At 50.9% G+C, this 19,447-nt stretch overlaps 1 protein-coding gene across 1 annotated transcript; it reads right to left on the bottom strand.

Annotated features, from left to right (window-relative positions):
• Nucleotides 1-928: 928 nt before the first annotated feature.
• Nucleotides 929-18,625, bottom strand: LOC117967028 (separin-like). The gene is made up of 31 exons (XM_059013059.1): nt 18,406-18,625; nt 17,822-17,914; nt 16,514-17,614; nt 16,023-16,127; nt 15,803-15,923; nt 15,552-15,679; nt 15,127-15,320; nt 14,704-14,949; nt 14,389-14,533; nt 13,798-13,951; nt 12,927-13,066; nt 12,658-12,792; nt 12,267-12,386; nt 11,720-11,891; nt 11,263-11,391; nt 10,688-10,844; nt 10,486-10,595; nt 9,093-10,189; nt 8,377-8,845; nt 8,126-8,278; nt 7,448-7,661; nt 7,016-7,221; nt 6,688-6,815; nt 6,120-6,242; nt 5,480-5,632; nt 4,610-4,780; nt 3,909-4,013; nt 3,519-3,634; nt 2,788-2,871; nt 2,451-2,615; nt 929-1,911 (listed from the first exon to the last, which is right to left on the bottom strand). Exons 1-31 carry the CDS (start codon nt 18,409-18,411, stop codon nt 1,710-1,712), a joined length of 6,642 nt encoding a protein of 2,213 aa, XP_058869042.1. The 5' UTR covers nt 18,412-18,625; the 3' UTR covers nt 929-1,709.
• Between the last annotated feature and the right edge of the window lie 822 nt (nt 18,626-19,447).

Genomic DNA, 19,447 nt, shown 5'->3' with positions numbered 1-19,447 from the left:
ACGTCTTCAGGTTGCGCATTGAAGCGCATAGAGGCTGTGTGATCCAGTGGTTAAAGAAAAGGGCTTGTAACCAGGAGGTCCCCGGTTCAAATCCCACCTCAGCCACTGACTCATTGTGTGACCCTGAGCAAGTCACTTCACCTCCTTGTGCTCCGTCTTTAGGGTGAGACGTAGTTGTAAGTGACTCTGCAGCTGATGCATGGTTCACACACCCTAGTATCTGTAAGTCTCCTTGGATAAAGGCGTCTGCTAAATAAACTAATAATAATTGAAGTGAATAAAGAAAGACTCTGGATCATTCTGCGCAGAATCTGACCAATTTAGCCAATGATCTTTTAAGAATTGGTCTGTTTCTGCACAGAGATCTCCATGAATGCACCCTTAATCCCCCCATTTCACAGATGCCCGGCTCAGCTCGGTTAATCTGTAAGTGGTTCTGGAATTACAGGTATTACGGAAGCACATTGCTGCCATACATAAAAAAAATTTAAAAAAAATATTATATCCATGCAGAATGTCTGTGCTGTTAAATCAAATACATGCTGTTTGTTTTAAAGCAGATTTTTAGTTGTACCATTAATTTACTAAGAGTGTACAAACAACACGAAACTAGGATCACGACTGAACCCGTGAGCTGGATCCATACAAAAAAAAACAAACAAAAAAAACACGAGCGAGCAGTCCGAGAGAAGTTATCCGGCAACAAACTCCCAGTCCGCAGAGGCGCTGCTTTCCTGGAAGGAGAACATTTCGGGGGACCGCTCTACTCGCGGGGTGTCTGGCTCATGAACATATTTAACGTATTTCTAAAAGACGAGCCCGTTATCTATTCAGGGATACCAGGGGATGTATGAAGGGTCGTTTGTGGTTTACAAACTGTCTCTCTATATCAAAACAAACAAACAAACAAACAAACACGCAGAACACGTTTTAAAATAAAATTAAATCTTTATTTGTACAGGTAAAACACAATGCATCCGTTTCGGATTCAAATCTTTTATACAGATGTTACAAACACTAACAGGCAGTAAAATGTAACGGAGTATGTAAAATAACTTAGTATTTAAATGCGCTTTGGAATTAAAAAAAATCACGAGAGAAATAATGAAAACCAGGATTCATGAACAAGTGAGGTCACCCCAGCCCCGCCCCGCCCCCAAAATAAAATATAAAATAAATACACAAAAATCAAGACGCATATCTGTAGAATGAGGCGTTCGGTTTGAGTTTGTACAGGCCTTCTGCAAAAGGAAAACATTTCACATCGTGGAATTAGTTATTGGAGCAACCTGGGTGCAAATCGATCAGATCTACAGGACAGAAAACACAGCAAATATCTCAGGATTATTCCCCTGAATCCAAGTGTAAAAAAAAAACACCCAAAAAATAAAGACCCAAGCGTTGTGAGGTTCATGTCAAGTAACGGCTGTGGTAGAGCAGTGCTGTAAAACTGTGGATGAAAAGTTTAATTTAAAATCCCCTCGCCACCAATGGAGTGCTGTGTGGAGGAAAGACGACTCTGAATTCAAGGGGACGTCGACTGATTCTTATTCTCTTTGATATGTTCCCTTTCCTAGGACCTACCTACTAATACAGCTACACACACACTTTCTCCACCCCTGGTTGAAGTCCTGTATAACGCTCGTATTACACTGGGGTTCACTGTGACACACACACAGGCTGCGGTGACGAGGCGCTGGTGTCCCGTCTCACTGCAGGCTCACAGGCAGCCCGTAGACGATGGGCGCGGCTCCGATGAGGTGTTTGAGGCGCGGAGCCTCCCTCGCCCGGATCACGTGCTCCATGACCGGGGCCCCGGGCCCTGCGTCCAGCCAGTCCTGCAGCAGACTCTTGGTGAAGCGGTCAATGTCTCGATCCGTCACGTCCCACAGGTTACCCAGGACCAGGGGGCTGAGGGACAGGACAGGGGGGATATTATTATTATTATTTGTTTATTTGGTGGACGCCTTTATCCAAGGCGACTTACAGAGAGACTAGGGTGTGTGAACTATGCATCAGCTGCAGAGTCACTTACAACTACGTCTCACCCGAAAGACGGAGCACAAGGAGGTTAAGTGACTTGCTCAGGGTCACACAATGAGTCAGTGGCTGAGGTGGGATTTTAACCAGGAACCTCCTGGTTACAAGCCTGTTTCTTTAACCACTGGACCACACAGCCTCCTCACACAAACATTAGAGCGGGGGGAGTCCAATCACAGACCTGGAGGGACATTCTTCCACACGGGCAGGTCTAACAGCCAGTAACATGAGAGAATGAACGACTGCAGAGTCTGGATGGAGGTTCAGTTAAACCATTTAGAACAGGGTTTGGAGATCAGAGTGGAAGGGATAAAGTGTCATTCAATAGAGGTGAACAGTGACAATCGCTCTTAATAAAATCTGTTTTGGAATCTCTTTTTCCTGTGGTGGATTTGCTATGGAGCTCTTACCATCCTGCCATGAGATAGTGGAGCACGACCCCAGAGCCTTCCAGAGACCCCCGCACTGCCAGCGCCGCGCTGCTGCAGCCAAACAGCAGGGAGACGGAGTGACACCCCATCTTCATCAGCACCTGGGGACTGAGGAACCGCGCGCCAGCCCCGTGCCCCGCATAGCTACGAGAGAGCGAGCGAAGGAGAGAGAGAAACTTCACTGATTGCATGTAAACTGATGATCACACACACACACACACACACACACACACACACACACACACACACGCACACGCACACGCACACGCACACGCACAGAGGAGGACAGCTCGGAGCACTCAGTCACTGTACTCACATGTACAGGTCCCGAGTGGAGAGAGCTTCCTGGATCCTCTCCTGCGATGGAGCGCTGCCACTCACCCCCTCCCAGCCCGGCACGCTGCAGACAAGACACAGTCATGAACATACAGAGATGCTTCACCCTGCAGAATTCTCTCATTTCTACTTCAGAAAAGTTGCATGAAACCTGCTGACTGATACGTTAACATATTGAATGACGCACCGCTTTGTAGTTTCCATATACTTCATGAAAAAACTGACAAATTAAAAGTGACATTACTAAATCTAACATGAAATACTGTTCCACTATTATGGCTTCCGGTAGACACTTGCAATATATTTTTGTAGTTTTTTTTATTACAGGATGTTAAATAAGATGTTATTAGTTTTTGTTTGGTCTCAATCCTTCATTTCAGGTGATGCAAAACTTTTGGGTACAGCTCTAGTGTTTCTGCTCAGGTACTGCACCTGCAGCGCTCTGCTGCCCTCTAGTGTTTCTGCTCAGGTACTGCACCGACAGCTCTCTGCTGCCCTCTAGTGTTTCTGCTCTGGTACTGCACCTACAGCTCTCTGCTGCACTCTAGTGTTTCTGCTCAGGAACTGCACAGACCAGACAGCTATTACTACACACCAGCCTTTATTGCACAGACAAGACACACAAGGGATCTGCACATTACTATACAAACCAGCCCAGGATTACATTTCCAGGTCTGGCTGGTGCGAGGAAGCAAAAGGCGCTATACAGACCTGGAGAACCAGTCCCGGAACCTCTCCTCAGTGCCAGGCAGGTTGGCCTGGGGGTTCAGCACATAGAAAGCCCGGGACGGATTCACACCCTGGGTCAGAACCGAGCCTGGGCAGTGCTGGAGGAAAAGAGAGAAAGAAAGAAGGAAAGAAAAAAGGAAGGATGGTTACAAATGCATGGAAGAGTTTAGCAACCAATAGGGCTGGCAATAAGACTCCTATTGCATAGCAGTGTCACCCGTTCCAGGTTTTCCTACCAGCTTGATTAGCCCCAGTGTGTCTAGGTAACTAGCTCAGGTGTGTGCGGTTATTAAACTCCTAGTAAAATGCAGAATGGATCACACCGCTATGCAATCGGACTCTCGCTCCCTGCATGCTGTGCTCGTCTCCTACCTCCTTTATGGCCGTGTATCCTACGAGGAAGCGGAGGGAAGGCAGCCTGGAGACGGAGCGACTCCGCAGGCTGGGAATGTTCTCCCAGGGGAGCTTCTGCAGATCCTGCAAAAACAAACAAACAATCAAGAAATATCTGACAAATACAAAGAAAATACATCCATCTCCTGGAGATCCTGCAAAAACACACACACACCTACACCTACACACACACACACACACACACACACACACACACACAATCAAGAAATATCTGACAAATACAAAGAGAAAATACATCCATCTCCTCCAGTGCCGTTGCAGAATATTTCTAATTTATTATTAGAAATATAAACAGGGATGGCAATAAGACTCTTATTGCACAGCAGTTTCACCCAGTCCAGGAATGGATCCAAATGCTATGCAACAGGAGACTTATTTCCATCCCTGAAAAACATTTAAAAAAAGTGAACTGCTTCACCCAACCGCAATTATTATTATTATTATTATTATTATTATACAGAGCTCACAGTTCAGTTAGTCAGAATGGGATATAGAAGCTCCTATTGCATTACAGCAAACCATTCCCTTAATTAGCAGAATCAGCACTCTGCCCCGATACCAACCGCAGAACTGAGTTTAGCCATGAACTAATAATGCAGGTCGGGCACATTTTGAAGCCCTATTTTGACAGCGTCCGTCTTCGTCGGAACGTCCCTTACCTTGTCCAGTATGAGGACCACGTGACCCTGGGACTCCCCGGTCCTCTCCTTCAGTCTGTCCACTGCGGCCTGGAGGGAGACGCGAGCCTCGTCTGGACGAGAGCAGCAGAGACCAGCGGACAGGGAGTGGACGTCCTCAGCACTGAGCAGGTGAGAGCCAGACAGGACGGCCTGGACAGAGAGGAGGAGGGGGACAGGACACAGGCTTGTGAAGTCAAGCAGTTTCAAAACGATCACATTGGACTTGTGACTCTCATTACAAATCATATCTGTGAAAGTAAATGGTTTATACACAGGACCGTGAAGATTTCAATAAATCAAAACTAAACTAGTCCTGTTTTTTATAATTTATTTCTTTCTATTTTATATGTCGCTAGGCTTTGTCTGTGTATTATTTTCTTCTATTTGAAATTTTGTAAAGTTCTCAATGTAAATAAAAGTCTGGCTTGTGGAAAGCTAGTGATCAGGAAACGCCTTCGTTATTTGGGTATGATATTTGGAAGGTGTCTTGTAATCTCTTGTAGTGATATATCTCATAAGCAGCGTGTGGGTGTCTGTGTGAATTGTGCCTATTAAAAGGACCAAGAGGGTGCCACAGCTGTAAGAGAAAAGTTACTCAAGAAAGAATGATGTAGCCACAGGTTAGGAATACAAAAGGCTTGAACTCTGGAGAAAGAAAAAAGACTCTTGTCTCTAAAATGTGCAATTCTGTGCACAGATGCCTTTTTTGTATCGCATGCGAATATTGAAAGTGCAAAAAAAGCATGAGAATTAAACAGTAATTCTCGCATCAGGAGGAGAATCACAAACCAAGCCTGGCAGCAGTGGAGCCAGTTAACACAGTCCAGTGACCAGCCAGTCTCTCCTCACCTTGATCAGCTCTCCGGCTCGCTGAGCCCTGCACTCTGCCAGCTGTTTCTGCAGACAGGCAGTCTGCGCAGCGACCTCGGGGTCCTTGCAGCCAGGCTGCAGGAGGCCCTGCCAGCAGCCCAGACCCTGGTCCTGCATCTCCACAAGCAGGACCTGCAGAGAGGGGCAAAAATCAAGGAGACCCAGTCTATAGAGGCGCAAGTGTCAGCAGCAACCTGGGCAAATTACACTGTGCCGTCACACAAGAGGGTTACAGTGCCTTACACACAGAGACATACTACATACAAGTCATACAGGATTCCTGCTTGACCACAGAACTACAGACCACATTTAAAACCATCTTCTAGACAAACACGTACAGGACCTGCTGAGACAGACAAACAGAGACAAAAGCTGAGCCACTTTGCAGCTTGGAACCTGGTTTCAGGAGACTGTAGGTTTCAGGCCCCTGCACGGCACACCAGGGGAGACTTGGGGTTTGATACAGCAGCGAGACAAACTAGGTCTCTTTCAAACCACTGCTGGTTCTGGAACATTTTGGTTTAAAATAGGAGTGCAAAAAACCCCCACAAAAAACAGATTTAATTGTATTTAAAAAACACAAAAGCATTCCCTCCGAGTCCTGACTGCAGCTCCTTACCTTCATCCTCTCGTCCAGCTCCCGGCGCCCCTCCCACCACTCCACCTTGTCCGTCACGTTGCTGATGACCTTCTGCTGCTCCTGAATGGAGTCGAACTCCCCCAGCATGGTGCTCACAGACACCTAGAGGAGAGACCCTTTCATTTCTCAAAACAAAAGAAAAGCTTACATCTGGAACCAAAATCAGTCCTCGAGAGAGACCCCACCCTCCCCTCTATCCCAATCTAGTAGTGACCCAAGGGCAGGACTTTAGCCAGGATGGGACAAAGACTCCCATTGCATAGCAGTTTGGTTTTGCTATGAGTTTAAGACACACACACCTGAGCTTGTTACCTAAACACACTGGGGCTAATCAAGCTAGTAGTAAAACCTGGAATGGGTGAAACTGCTACGCAATAGGAGTCTTATTGCCATCCCTATTGGTTGCTAAACTATTCCATGCATTTGTAACCATCTGTCTCTTCCCTCTCTGTGGTGACCGTGTTGCCATCAGCGTCCTGTAGGGATCCCTTTCCTAGTCCCCAGTCTCTCTTCCCCCCCCCCCCCCGGGCTCTTAGTAGCTGCCTACCTGTCTGTGTGCTGTGGGGATGCGCACAGTCACAGGAGCCGAGTCCCGCTCTAGTCTGGTCAGCAGCAAAGTGTCTCCCGGTACTCCTGGATGAACAGCGACCAGCGACAGCATGCACACAGTCACGTCTACCAGCACAGCGGCACACACAGAGAGAGAGGGAGAGGTTAGGTGGTGACGGCCCTCATTGGATCGTCAGCACTATCAGTGGAGAGCTAGATGCCAGTAATTGAATAAAAAAATCTGTACATGCAGCACTAGCAAGAATAAAAAAGGCTTGGTAGAATCCGTGGTCAACGGAACCCCCCCAGTCTCCTCTCCTCCTCACCTCGCGGGATGCGTTTCTGATGCTCCAGAAACTGCCGGCAGTCCTGCTGTGGGAAGAGGGCCGGGTCGGAAGCCGGGAACTCAAATACTCTCTCCAGGGCAGAGAGGCACTGCAGGCTGGCCGCGGAGGGGCCGGAGTCCTGCAGCTTCAGATCCTGCAGCCGCTCAGACAGCTCAGTGTCTGGGGAGCACTGCTTCTTCAGTTTACTGAAACAGACAAAAAAGATTATTAAATATTCAGGCCAGGTTTTATTACAACAAGCTTGACTAGCCCCAGTGTGTATAGGTAACAAGATCAGGTGTCAAGTCTTAAACTCATCGTAAAACCAGGACACCTCAATTTACCATTAAGGTTACATCCTCCGTTATACAATCTCTCAACATGCATTTGAAGTATTAAATCATAGCAGCGATTCATCAGAACCCTGCTCACCGCTGCTTGCTGTGCAGGCTGCTGCTCATCTGGTGACGGGCTGTGACGGCGAGCGACTCCCCGTGCAGGAAGGCTGTGGTCTGGGGGTCCTCGTCCCCCCAGCAGAGGGCCAGGAGCCGGCAGAGGTGGGAGTAGAGGGAGCTGGGGGGGCAGGGCTGCACGGAGAGGAAGGCAGAGCGCAGGAGGGAGCGCACCCAGTCCAGGTCCAGGGGGGCTGGGGAGGGAGAGTCCACTAAGATCAGCACAGTTTCAAATTCCACCCTCGTCTACACCAGTGCTTGTGGTCTGGCTGAAGGTGTATGTAATTACACAGGTTTGAGATATAGAGGGTAGAGAAACACTATAAAAACTGTCTACCATGAACAATCATTCAATTAGTCTGTTTCTCACTAGTACATTTTTAAAATAATTGTGTTAAGTTTTGTATTAAAGTTTAAATAGCTTTTTTTTATTGTGTGTAAAAGGAAAGAAAGAAAGAAAGAAAGAAAGAAAGGTGTGTAGTGCTTTGGAAACTATAGAAATGTGTATTTTATTGCAAGATCACTTGATTTCATCCTGAATTCCATTGAATACCCCAAGCTAGCCGGACACTGGTTCACATACAGCAGGACAGAGAATCTGGTAGCTTGAATCAGCTTAGATTGTGCATAAAGACATGGCAGTTACTAGTGCACTCACCCATCGCGGTGGACAGAGTAGCGGAGGGGCAGGGGTGCAGGCTGACCCCTTTCCTCTGCTCCCCCAGAGCCAGCCCCCACCCCTCGGCCCCCAAATCCCGTCTCAGGACCTCGCACTCAGGGGAGTCCCCGAGCCCCGCTCGAACCCGGGGAGCTAAAAATACAAACAGAGAGCGATCGCATTAGAAAACAAGAGAAGGGAGGGGTTCCTGATGGCATGAACCGTCTTGTATGAAATGAAAGTCTCCTTACCAGTGACCAGCACGCCCTCCTCATCCTCGCTCTCGGACCCGCGCAGAATCTCCACGCTCATCTCAAACTCCCCCTCCTCTTCCTCCTCTATCGTCCTCATCAGTTCCGTCTCCGGTTCCTCTGCCCTTGTCCTCCCTCTCCTCCTCCCTGCCTTCCCCACACTCTCCTCCCCGAGCCCCTGGGAGGTGGCAGCCTGCTTGGGAGGCCTGCCTCTCCTGGCCCTTCCCGTCTCCAGCGCTGGATCAGGGCAGCTTCCTTCGGACGGCACGGGGAGGGTCTCTGGTTTCTCCGCTCTCCTGTGCCCCCCCCTGCTTGGCTTCTCAGAGGGCTGGTTCTCTCCCTGCCGCGTCACCCTGCCTGAGCCCCGAGCCCCCAGTTTCTTGCGCCCCGAGAGCTCGTCTGGGGCTGGCTCGTCTTTCTCTTTGTTGCCGCCCCCCTCCTCAGGGTCGCTATCATCGCTGAACATGACCTAGGAAGGAGACGTTATTAAAACCAAATTTTATCGGTCAGTAAATCAGTAATATAGGCAATTTAGGCATCTTAAAACAACTAAAAAGCCTCGTGCATTTTACCATTTGTGGTTGCGTGTTCCCTTTTCTCTAACTATTTTAAAGATTCAGTTAGTGGTTTGATTTCATATGTACAACAAATCAAAATATCAGAAGCAATGGGGTCAACAAACAAACAATGCAACCCCATCCCTCGTCCCGACTCACCTTAAACCTGGACTTCGCTTTCCTGGACTGCCTGGGAGCCGCAGGGACCTGTTTGAGCCTCACGTTGAGGGGAGACGAGGATTCGTCGAACACCTGGAACTGCAGCTTGGACTTCAGGCTCTGCTTGGCCGTGCTGCAGGAGCCCATCTTGGCAGAGGGGCCCCCCTTTTGTACCGGGGTGCAGGGGGCGGGGGTCGAGGAGACGGGGGCTGGCAGCTTGACACCGAGGGGGGGGAGCTCCGGCTCATCCGAGGACGTAACCTTGACTACAGGGGGCTGTATCCTAGCTGGCTTCCTAGCCCTGGCTCTGGCTTTCATCTGCTTCTCTTTCCCCAGCGTGGTATCTTTAGCGTTTTTATTATTTTTTCCAACGCTGCTAACGGGGCTCCACGCCCAAGCTTGGGAGAATATCTCCCCCACACTGCAGTCCCGCTTGGCAGCCAAGGCGCAAATCGAGGCCACGGCTTTGGCGGTCAGCAAGCCCGCCCGGACGTGCTCCAGCTCCCTCAGCGGATTGGTGCGGGAGTCGAGGAAGGCCAGCCCGGACTCCAGCAGATCCCAGGTCCTCTTCTCAGGCTCCAGGTTTGACACCGCCAGCCCCAGGTGGATCCTGGCAGCCACGTCGTCCAGGAGACCCGCGGGCCGTCCCGTCTTGCGTCCTAAAACCCGTGCCGCGGCCGCCCCAAGCCTGGCTCCCAGCGCTTCGCAACGGGACAGGCCGGCCGCCAGCAGCCTGGACGCCTCCCTGCCTTCTCCGCACCCGGCTTCCAGCTCGCCCCGAGCCGCTGCCCAGCGAACGCACACCCTGGCCAGCCTGGGGTCGGTGCAGCCTGGGCAGGGGCAGTGGGGCTGGTGGGTGAGGAGGGAGAGCCACTTGCTAGCCCTGGGTTTGAGCTCCGGGGAGGGGGAGCGGGGCTGCTCCCGGTCAACGGTGGGTCTCAGCTGGAGGGGGTGGTGCAAGAAGTCCTCATCCTGGCTCTGGCCCGGTAGTTTTTGAGGGGGAGACCCTGGCACAGCTGCCGGACGTTTCTTGGCAGCTCTGCCCTTCCTGGGTTTGATCTTGACCTCTGCTTTCTTCTCGCTTTCGCAGCCGTGATCTGGGGGGGGCGGGAATCAAAAACGATTCAAAACATGACCCGAGCCGCAACTCTGCAGACTGGAAACGTTCAAACACGGACTCCTGGGTAACTTCAAAATCAATGGCTTAATTATTTTTTTTGCTTAACAGAACTGACCCTCACCTATGGAGAGCTTACCCCAATAAGCGCTTTGTGCAGCTCTACTGGCGAGGTAGTTAAAGGGCTATCAAGTGAACGAATAAAGCAGGGAGAAGGAGAGGAGGAGAGCGAGAGAAGAAAGGAGGAGAAAGAGGACAGAGGAAGACCAGACTGACCAGCACAGAGCTCCAGCAGCATTCTCACATGCTCCAGGTCCAGAGCACACAGCTCCGCCTCGCCCCTTTGCAGCTCCAGCTCCGCTTTGGCCACCAGGAACTCTGCATACCTGCGGGGCGCACAGACACGTCAGCACCAGAGCTGCGGCCAATTACAATCACAGCACAAACCAAACCCCACCTCTCCCGCCCCCTCACTCACTGTCCGAGCGCTTGCAGCTTGGAGCTCAGTCTCATGGCCTCCAAGCACATGGCTTTAGCCTCGCAGGTCGCTCCGATCCGGCTGCTGTGAGAGACAAGGCGCTGGGAGCAGAGCAGCACGTCCGCCAGCACCTGCCACTTCTTAATCAGGTTCTCTCCTGGACAGAGGGAGAGAGAGAGAGAGAGAGAGAGAGAGAGAGAGAGAGAGAGACAGACAGTCAGGAGGCAACATGCAGCATGCAAAACAACCAAAAAAAGTTTACACGCTCAGGATTCTGTTATTTCAGCTGTTCCAAGAGTTGGAACGCGTACGGGAGAGAATTCATCTTGTGCAGATCAACCCCCCCCCCCCCACCCCGAAGACGTGGAAACGGTTTCCATCACAGTATGAAGATGGAATTTGATCATCTTCCCTTCTCCGGTTCTGAAGATCGGATTAGGGAATTGCTCAGAGCCTCCTGCCAGCGCTTCCCCTTCTGTCCACATTAACAAACAGATATCTGTCTTATTTAGCACTGTTTAAAAATCTACTGAATGGTACATCAGGGTGATGTTGCTGTGCACTGGGGCAGGTACCTTGGTCCACGAATTGCGTGTCCGTGCTGAGCTTGTAGGTCCCGAACACGCCGTTCCCCAGCAGAGTCACCACGATGCTGCACAGGAGCTTCCTGCCCTCCACGAGAGCCACGTCAGGAGAGCGCCACCCTGAACAGACAAGCCAGGGGTCACTCAGAACCCATTTCTTAGCAGTTTCACCCATTCCAGGTTTCAATATGAGCTTGCTTAGCCCGAGTGTACAGGTAACACGCTCAGGTGTGTGTCTTCTTGAACTCATAGTAAAACCAGGAATGGATCAAACCTGCTATGCAATGGGAGGTTTATTTCCAAAAATCACTGTAAATAGACATGAAACCCAACAGCAATGGCAGGGGTTACCTAGGCAGCACACAGACACAGACACACACACTGAGACAGACACACTCGCACAGACACAGACTCACACAGACACTGACACACACTTGGTGGTACGCACCGTGCACACACAGCCTCTGCCTCAGCCGGGGAGCCAGCAGTGTGCTGGGCAGGCTCAGGTAGGTTCCCAGGAGCTGCAGGGTGTTTGCCTTGAGGAAGCACCAGCTCTTTGTCTGCTTCTGAACCCCCAGATCCTGCAGCACCTGTAGCAGGTGAGACACCCCTTCCTCTACCTGAGCAGAGAGAGACTTTTACTCGCACTTTATTATCAAATTTCATTAAATCAGTACAGTAAAAAACAATCAATCTATCTTCATAACGCCCCAAAACACCATTCCCATTTTAACACTTACAAAAATATTTTAAATCAGTTACAGATTACCAGTTTGTCAGCATCGTGTATGCACCATTGCTAAGGGATGGAAATGAAGACTCCTATTCCGTAGCAGTTTCACCCATTCCAGGTTTTATTACCAGCTTGATTAGCCCACAGTGTGTCTAGGTAACAAGCTCAGATGCATGTTATTAAACTCGTAAAAAAACAGGAATGGATCAAACTGCTGTGCAACGGGAGTCTCGCTGACAAGGAGTCGAGTCGTCTGCAGTACCTGGCTGGTAGCACAGCACAGCTGGCTCCTCAGCACACTGCAGGTGAGGCTAGCCAGGGGGAAGCCTTCACTCTCGGGGTCCGCTGACTTCAAGCAAGCCTCCGCCTCCTCAAGATGAGGCTGGGGACAGACAGACAGACGCAGAGAGGAGAGAGAGAGAGAGAGAGAGAGAGAGAGAGAGAGAGAGAGAAGGTGGTGAATTTATTACCATCAACCCTAGTTCATGTTGTATTTGCACTTACTGGAAGCTATACTGTATTAAAATATTGATCTCGCACATTGTAACCCTGTACTGCTCTGTAGCATCTGTAAATCGCCTTGGATAAAGGGTATCCCAAGTAAATACATAATGACCATGCCTTCTTGAAGCAGCAGAGCTGTGGCAGGGTACCTGAGCCAGGCTGGGGCAGTCCATCTCCAGCAGCAGTTTGGTGAGGTGGCACAGAGCGGAGACGGAGCCCAGCGGGTCCGACAGGCTCCTGGACAGACGGGACACCAGCAGGTAGCTGTCCAGGGCCTGCAGGGGCTGTGCAGAGAAGAGACACGGGAACATCTCAGGATTACACAAACACGCGATGGAGTCCAGGCGTACAATGCAAAACGATCTCAATCCTGCGATCAGACCGCTCTTGGGTTCGAGCAACAGCCTCCCGGCCTCACCTTGCCTAGCAGCCTGTAGAGAGCAGCCATGATCTGGATGGAGGAGGAGGTCTGCTTGGGGCTGCGCACCGCAGGGAGGGGGCTGCTGGAGAGGAGGGTCTTCCACAAACGCAGGGCTTCGTCCAAGGAACGGCACTGCTCTGAACATGCAGGCACAGAGAGACACACAGAGAGACAGAGAGAGACAGAGACAGAGACAGAGACAGAGACAGAGACAGAGACAGAGACAGAGAGAGAGAGAGAAGCAGATTTCAGACAGATCCTATTTGCATCACTAATGATGTTCCAGTGCTGATCTGCTACCCAAATTTAATTCTAGTTAGAAGTGATAGATACAGATAGAGACAGATACAGATAGAGATAGAGATAGATACAGATAGATAGCACACACACACACACACAAAATAAATCACTAAAATTCAATTTGGTTAGAAGATTAGCACTGGAATATAACATATAAAAAACACACATGTAACTTAATATCCTTCTCAACTTAATAAAATAACTTAGTTCAATTACAAAAAAAATATTGCAATTTAGCAAAACAAATATTTCTGCAGCTTGCAGGCCTAGCCCAGTATTTACCACATAACACAGGGAAATAAGACCCATTCATAGCAGTGTGATCCATTCCTGCTTTCACTTTAAAATCAGGACACACCTGAGCTACACACACACACACTGTGGCTAATCAAGCTCGTAGTAAAACCTGGAATGGGTGACACTGCTGTGCAACAGGATTCTTACTCCCCTCCCTGTGTCCCTGCTGCAGTGGGTCTCCATCACCATTTGATAAGAGTCCTGTCAGGGTGTGTGTGCGCGTGTGTGTGTGTGCGTGTGCGTGTGCGTGTGCGTGTGCGTGCGCTCGTACCAGCCTCCGTCTCCATGCTGAATCTCTTCCCATCGTAGCCGCACTCCCCGTCCTGCAGCTGCTCCTCATAGTTCAGGTCGTTGGGTTCGAAGGCCTCCATGCTCTTGACAGCCTGGGACTGAGCTGCCCGCAGCCTCCGGTCTCTCTCCACAGCCTCCCGGGAGAGAAAGAGGAAGGGAGACGGGGTGAGAACCAGGGTCTGGCCTCCATTCCTGTGTTTAATTCCCCAACTATTTAAAAAAAAAACAATTCCTCTTCCCCTTTTAAGCAATTCCAACACATCACTGCAATAATATTTCCATCTCTACAGAAAGTAATTCTCCAGATTAGTTAATCCACACGCCCCTGATCTGACTGGGTGTGAAGTAACTGAGTGGCTCAGAGCGAGAGTTTTTCCTCTCACTCGGATCACGGATGAAATCCGCTCTGCAGCTCTGAGCTGCTCAGGGGGAGCGGGACTGAGCGTGCCGTGAAGTGGGTTCTTTCACTGAGCTGCTTGCTTACTTAACGCACCTACTGCAGCAGTGTGTGAGCGTTCTTGCTGTGTCTCCACACCCCCCCTCTCTCTCTCTCCATCTTCTCCTAACTTACCTCCAGCAGGCTGCTCTCCAGGCTGCAGATGCAGAGCCACAGGGAGGCCTGAGCTCGCTCGTCCAGCAGCCGGTCTCTGTTCACCGGGGTCTCCGGGACGAGATCCAGCAAGCGCAGGGCCTCCCGCACAGAGTCCAGAGCAGAGCTGCAACAAGAGGACAGGAACAGCCGTCACCAGCAGCCAGGAACACTGCGGGATTTACAATTACAAAAGCAAGCATGCCAGCGACACTCCTCTCACTCCCTTTGTGAAGTCTTGCCTGTAGTACAGCACCTGCCCCAGCTCACACAGGTACACCTCTCCCTCTCACTCACCAGTCTGTCTGCTCTGTGAAGTCTTGCCTGTAGCACAGCACCTGCCCCAGCTCACACAGGTACACCGCTCTCTCGTGGCTCCGGCCGCTGTCCTCGTGGCAGATCTCCAGCAGGTCGCACAGCGTGTTGTACCTCTCCTGAGCCGTGTCTCCCTGCAGCGCCCGGTATGCTCGCAGCTCCTCCTCCAGCAGGGCAAGCAGGAGCTCCGGATCAGAGGCCCGGGGCCCCAGCGCGTCCTTCAGGGTCCTGCCGGAGTCAGGAGGAGGTGAGAAACAGGGCACAGCTACTTAACATCAACAACACCGGCTGACAATCTGAAACACTGCAATGCCGGTGTGGCAGTACAGCAAGGGAGGAGCAGGCTGCTGTCAGACAGAGCCACAGACTCGTGGAGGGAGACGCAGACAGACAGACAGTCCTCACCTGAGCCTCGCGTCCTCCACCCCGCCCCGCGCTGCCTCTGCCTTCGTCCGGACCCACAGCGAGACCGGCTCGGACATGTGCTCCGTCACGCGGCCCCCCAGGGCCAGCAGCCATGAGCCCACCTGCTCCAGGGCCAGCTGGAACTGCGCCGTCTTCCTGCAGCACTGCACCGAGACCAGGAAAGCACGGTGCAGCTGGGGGGCAGGAAACAGAACATTAATACAAGTCGCCATTGAAGCCTATTGGCAGAAGCTACTGCTGGTTTCACAGAGCCCGATTAGCTCTCAAACCACGGTAGACTTGTGGTTCAATACAGCAAACTTCAAAAACTAGGTCTCCCGGAACCAGGTTTCAAGCCACTGAAAGTGGTTTCACGTTCCCCTCGGCTTAAGGTTCAGACGGGGGTAGGATTCCCCCCTCCTTACCCTCTCCGGAGACAGATCAGGACAGCCGGGAGCCCCCAGCTTTCTGCAGAGAATCCCTGCCAGAGACAGCGCCTCCGAGTACAGCTTCAAGTTATACAGCCCGCAGGACAAGTTATTCACACAGTAGGCTGCGAGAACAAAGAAGAGAACAAAAACGGCGATGAGCGCTGTGCAGCTGCAAGGCCGACCCTTCCCTAGGGTTACCCCGCAGGACTCCTCGTGCACCAGGACAGTTCAGGGTTCTGCCGCACCTGTTTTATTGAAGTAGTCGACCTGATCCTTCTCAGAGAGGCCCTCGAGTCCGGCCAGCATGGCCTCCGCTGCAGAGCGACAGCAGCACATGACCGCCTGCAAAGACTTTGCACTCTCCAGCTGCACAGACAGACAGAGAGAGAGAGAGAATGAGTTTTTACACACAGCATGGGCCTCCATGCATGCATACCCCCTGATCCAGGCACACACACACAGTACCTGCGAGGAGAGCAGGCTGTCATACGCCAGGGAGAAGTAGAGCTGAAGGCTCTGGTAGCTCAGCTGCTTCAGGAGTCTGTGCTGCTCTGGATGGGCCGCAGCCATCTGCAAGAGAAAAACGGGTTAAAAACATAAAACTAAAAACAAGAATTTTTACCACTCGCTCTGATCACGGATGAAATCCGCTCTGCAGCTCTGAGCTGCTCAGGGGGAGCGGGACTGAGCGTGCCGTGAAGTGGGTTCTTTCACTGAGCTGCTCGCTGAACGCGCCCGCTGGCATCTGAGTACTTCACTATCACTAAACAGGGATGGAAATAAGACTCCCGTTGCATAACTGTTTGATCCATTCCTGGTTTCATAAGACACACCTGCGCTTTTTGCCTCTATTATTTCCATTCCTGAGATTACATAAGAAATATTATTTGAAGCTACTTCACAGATCATCTTAACTGCTTTTAAACACAGAGAGAGAGAGAGAGACAGAGACTCACACTGTCCATCTGTTTCTGCAGCAGCTTCAGATACTCCTCAATGAAAGCGAACAGCCTCGCGAGGTCCTGACTGCAAAGCCCTCTCCCGCTGCCCTGCCCCTCCGCCCTCTTCACCCCAGCCTCCAGGGCCCACACCACGAACTGGCACCCCTCGATGACAGCCCTGCGCTCCAGATCACAGGCAGCAGGGGGCGACAGAGAGCTCAGGGCGACGGCAGCTTCTTTAAAAGAGCCCCCGCACGCGAGGCCGTCGGACAGGGCCCGCAAGACCCTGACTCCGGACTCCAGGAGCCCCAGAGCTGCCCTGAAGCTGAGGCTGGACTTCGGCAGGAGGCCGCTGGCTTGTCTCAGATGCGTTTCTGCCTCCTCCCAGCAGCTCCCCCTGCAGAGCCGCTTGCAACACTGCAGGGCCACCTCCATCAACACGGTCAGCCTGCGGGAGCGCGTCGAAACAGGCCACGCCTTCGCAGCAGGGTCCAGGGGCCGGAGCAGGGAGACTTCGACCTGCCTGACCAAGAACGCGGCTTGCTCCTTGCTTAGGGGGGCCCCGCGGCCCTCGTACTCCGCCCCAGCCACCTCCGAGTGCCTGGCGGACAGAGAGAGGTAGGTGGCGCACTCCGTCGAGGGCCGGCCTGGGCCAGCGCCTTCCAGCAAGATTAAAAAGCGGACGGACCGCAGCCTGCCGGCCAGCTTGGGCCCCTCCGGAGCCCGGGAGTCTGCCTCCTTCCACAGCACGGCGAAGCAGCTCCTGGCCAGCGCCCCGTAGTCCTCAGACACCCCCGGCCCTTGCTCCCGGGCCAGCCGGCTGTAAAGGTGCTCCCCGAATCGATCCGTCAGCTCCCGGGATCCCTGCGCAGAGAGGTTGCGGACCAGGTGGTAGAGGATCTTCTCCATGTACAGTGGGGACTGCTTCGTGCCCGAGACCAGGTAGCCCCTGTAGGCCAGCTCCGCCAGCTCGGCCAGGCAGCCCAGGTGTTCAGGGTTCGAGGGCCCTGCCCCAACATGATGGTTGCACGCCCGGAGAACGCGATCGCAGACCACGTGGTGCTCCGAGTTCTGATCTCCGGTGACTGGATCTTTCAGCACTCCGCCGAGGAATCCCTGTTAAGAGAGAAGGGTGTCAAGATCTAGCGATTTTTGTTTTCAAACAGCTGAAGGGCTTTTGCTCGAAACGTCTTGAAAATAAGATTTTTATTTTTTTAAACCTTGTGTGTAGATTTTTTAAAAACCTTTTTTCCCTTCATATGCCTTCAGTTTTGCAGCTGGTTGATATGAACGGGTAACCCCTAGCCTGTTAAAAACTCTTACCTGTAACTCTCCCAGGAGACCCCTGGCTTCCTCCAGACAGCTCATCAGCTTCACATAACCTTCCACTTTGAGGTATTTCATAGTCAAGCCGAACTAGAAATAATACCGAAGAAAAAAAAAAAAAGATCACAGTTAGAGGCTTTACAAAAAACAGCTTGTGTAACTCCATGAAAACGTCGAGAAGTTGCCCTGTCATTACTTGTCAATACTCAATAAATAGATGTGAAACTCAACGTGGTGCAGAATTATACAAGCAGGGACTGAAGGAGGGGGGGGTGAAAGCTATACTGATTCAAGATGAAATCATAGCGCTCTTTAAATGTACCGGTACGCATGGGCACCCCTATGCTTGGATAAAGGCGTCTGCCAAATAAAGGATGTCTGTGTTTTTTTTGCTGATTTTACGTTTCAGTACTGACTGGACACGTAAAAAGAGAACACGTATACAAACTAGAAACGTTCTTCGGAATATCATGCATTCTGATCTGGTTAATTCCTTGTTGTTTATAGTATTAAACCCGGCTGTTTTGTTTGAAACGTACCATAAACTACAGGTAATATCCGAGTATTTAAACTGCACATACCGCCATCCGGCTGAAATGCCACTTGTATAAACCCGAGTCAAGCTTGATGTGTATAATGATGTCTCCGATTCCTCTTTCACTTCATATAAAATATAACGTGATAAATAAAAACATAAACAAATGCAACGCAACTCGACTTTTAAATCATAATAACCGCCCGAAGCCGGGCCCCGCGTCTTTACTGCTTTCAAATATGCCTTGCAGCCAATCACAAGAAGACGCCAAACGACGTCAGTCACGCTGCGTGACTAGGCCGCGCGGGGTCATGGGAAATGTAGTTCTCTGTCGTCTTCGTCCAATCGCTGTTTTGGGACGTACTTTTTAGGCACTTGTACGCTGAATATCAAAGCGTTCTACCCACAGCGTCGCAGAAACGTTTGTCTGGAATAGGTCAGATATCGACCATGCACGAGATTTGCTGAAATTCTAATTTCTAACTGTGTGTGTTTTGTTTGCGATTGCTGTTGTAAAATGCAATGCATTTTAACAGTGTCGCTGCCCTGTTTGAAAGTCACGGTATCGTTGCGTAGTATTACTGGTTATAATGGGAAATAGGGGCCCCGGAATCCACCTTTGCATGCGGCCACCGCCGGACAAACGCCGCCACTGCGATGCACGGCAATTTTAAACACACAAGAATAACTGTTTCAATGATCTGCAGTGAGATAAACTAAGTGGTTTCTGAAGGGTTAAGAACGAACAGCCGCTTACACAGACAGGGTTACACGTTTTACTTTATTAGACACACATTTACAGCTTTTTATATTATTTATACAACACCAGAGTTCACCTCCATGTGCTGTTTTGTTTCTTTTTTGAATACGCTTTACCATACCTCTCTGTGCTTTACGTAGGATGAGTAGAAAGTGCCCACGTGTTGAAACGTCCTACCCCCATCAGACTGAGACTATACTCGATTGTGTTTTATTGTGTATCGAACTGCAATAATGAATACAAAGCCACATAGATAAAAAATAGACTATAATTATAATGTAAAAATAAGCATTCTAATCTGGCACCGGACAGTAGGGGTCGCTGTGAT

This window comes from Acipenser ruthenus, chromosome 45 (assembly GCF_902713425.1).
Source record: "Acipenser ruthenus chromosome 45, fAciRut3.2 maternal haplotype, whole genome shotgun sequence".
Classification (NCBI taxonomy): domain Eukaryota; kingdom Metazoa; phylum Chordata; class Actinopteri; order Acipenseriformes; family Acipenseridae; genus Acipenser; species Acipenser ruthenus.
The sequence above is the reverse complement of the archived record's forward strand: the minus strand, read 5'-3'. Positions and strand labels throughout refer to the sequence as shown.

Bases quoted from the DNA above. Each gene is read 5' to 3' on its own strand.
- LOC117967028 (XM_059013059.1), bottom strand. The intron at 17,615-17,821 runs GTAAGAGTTTTT...CTCTCTTAACAG, and splicing joins GTCTCCTGGGAGAGTTACAG to GGATTCCTCGGCGGAGTGCT. The intron at 2,616-2,787 runs GTGAGTACAGTG...GCTCTCTCGTAG, and splicing joins TCCACTCGGGACCTGTACAT to CTATGCGGGGCACGGGGCTG.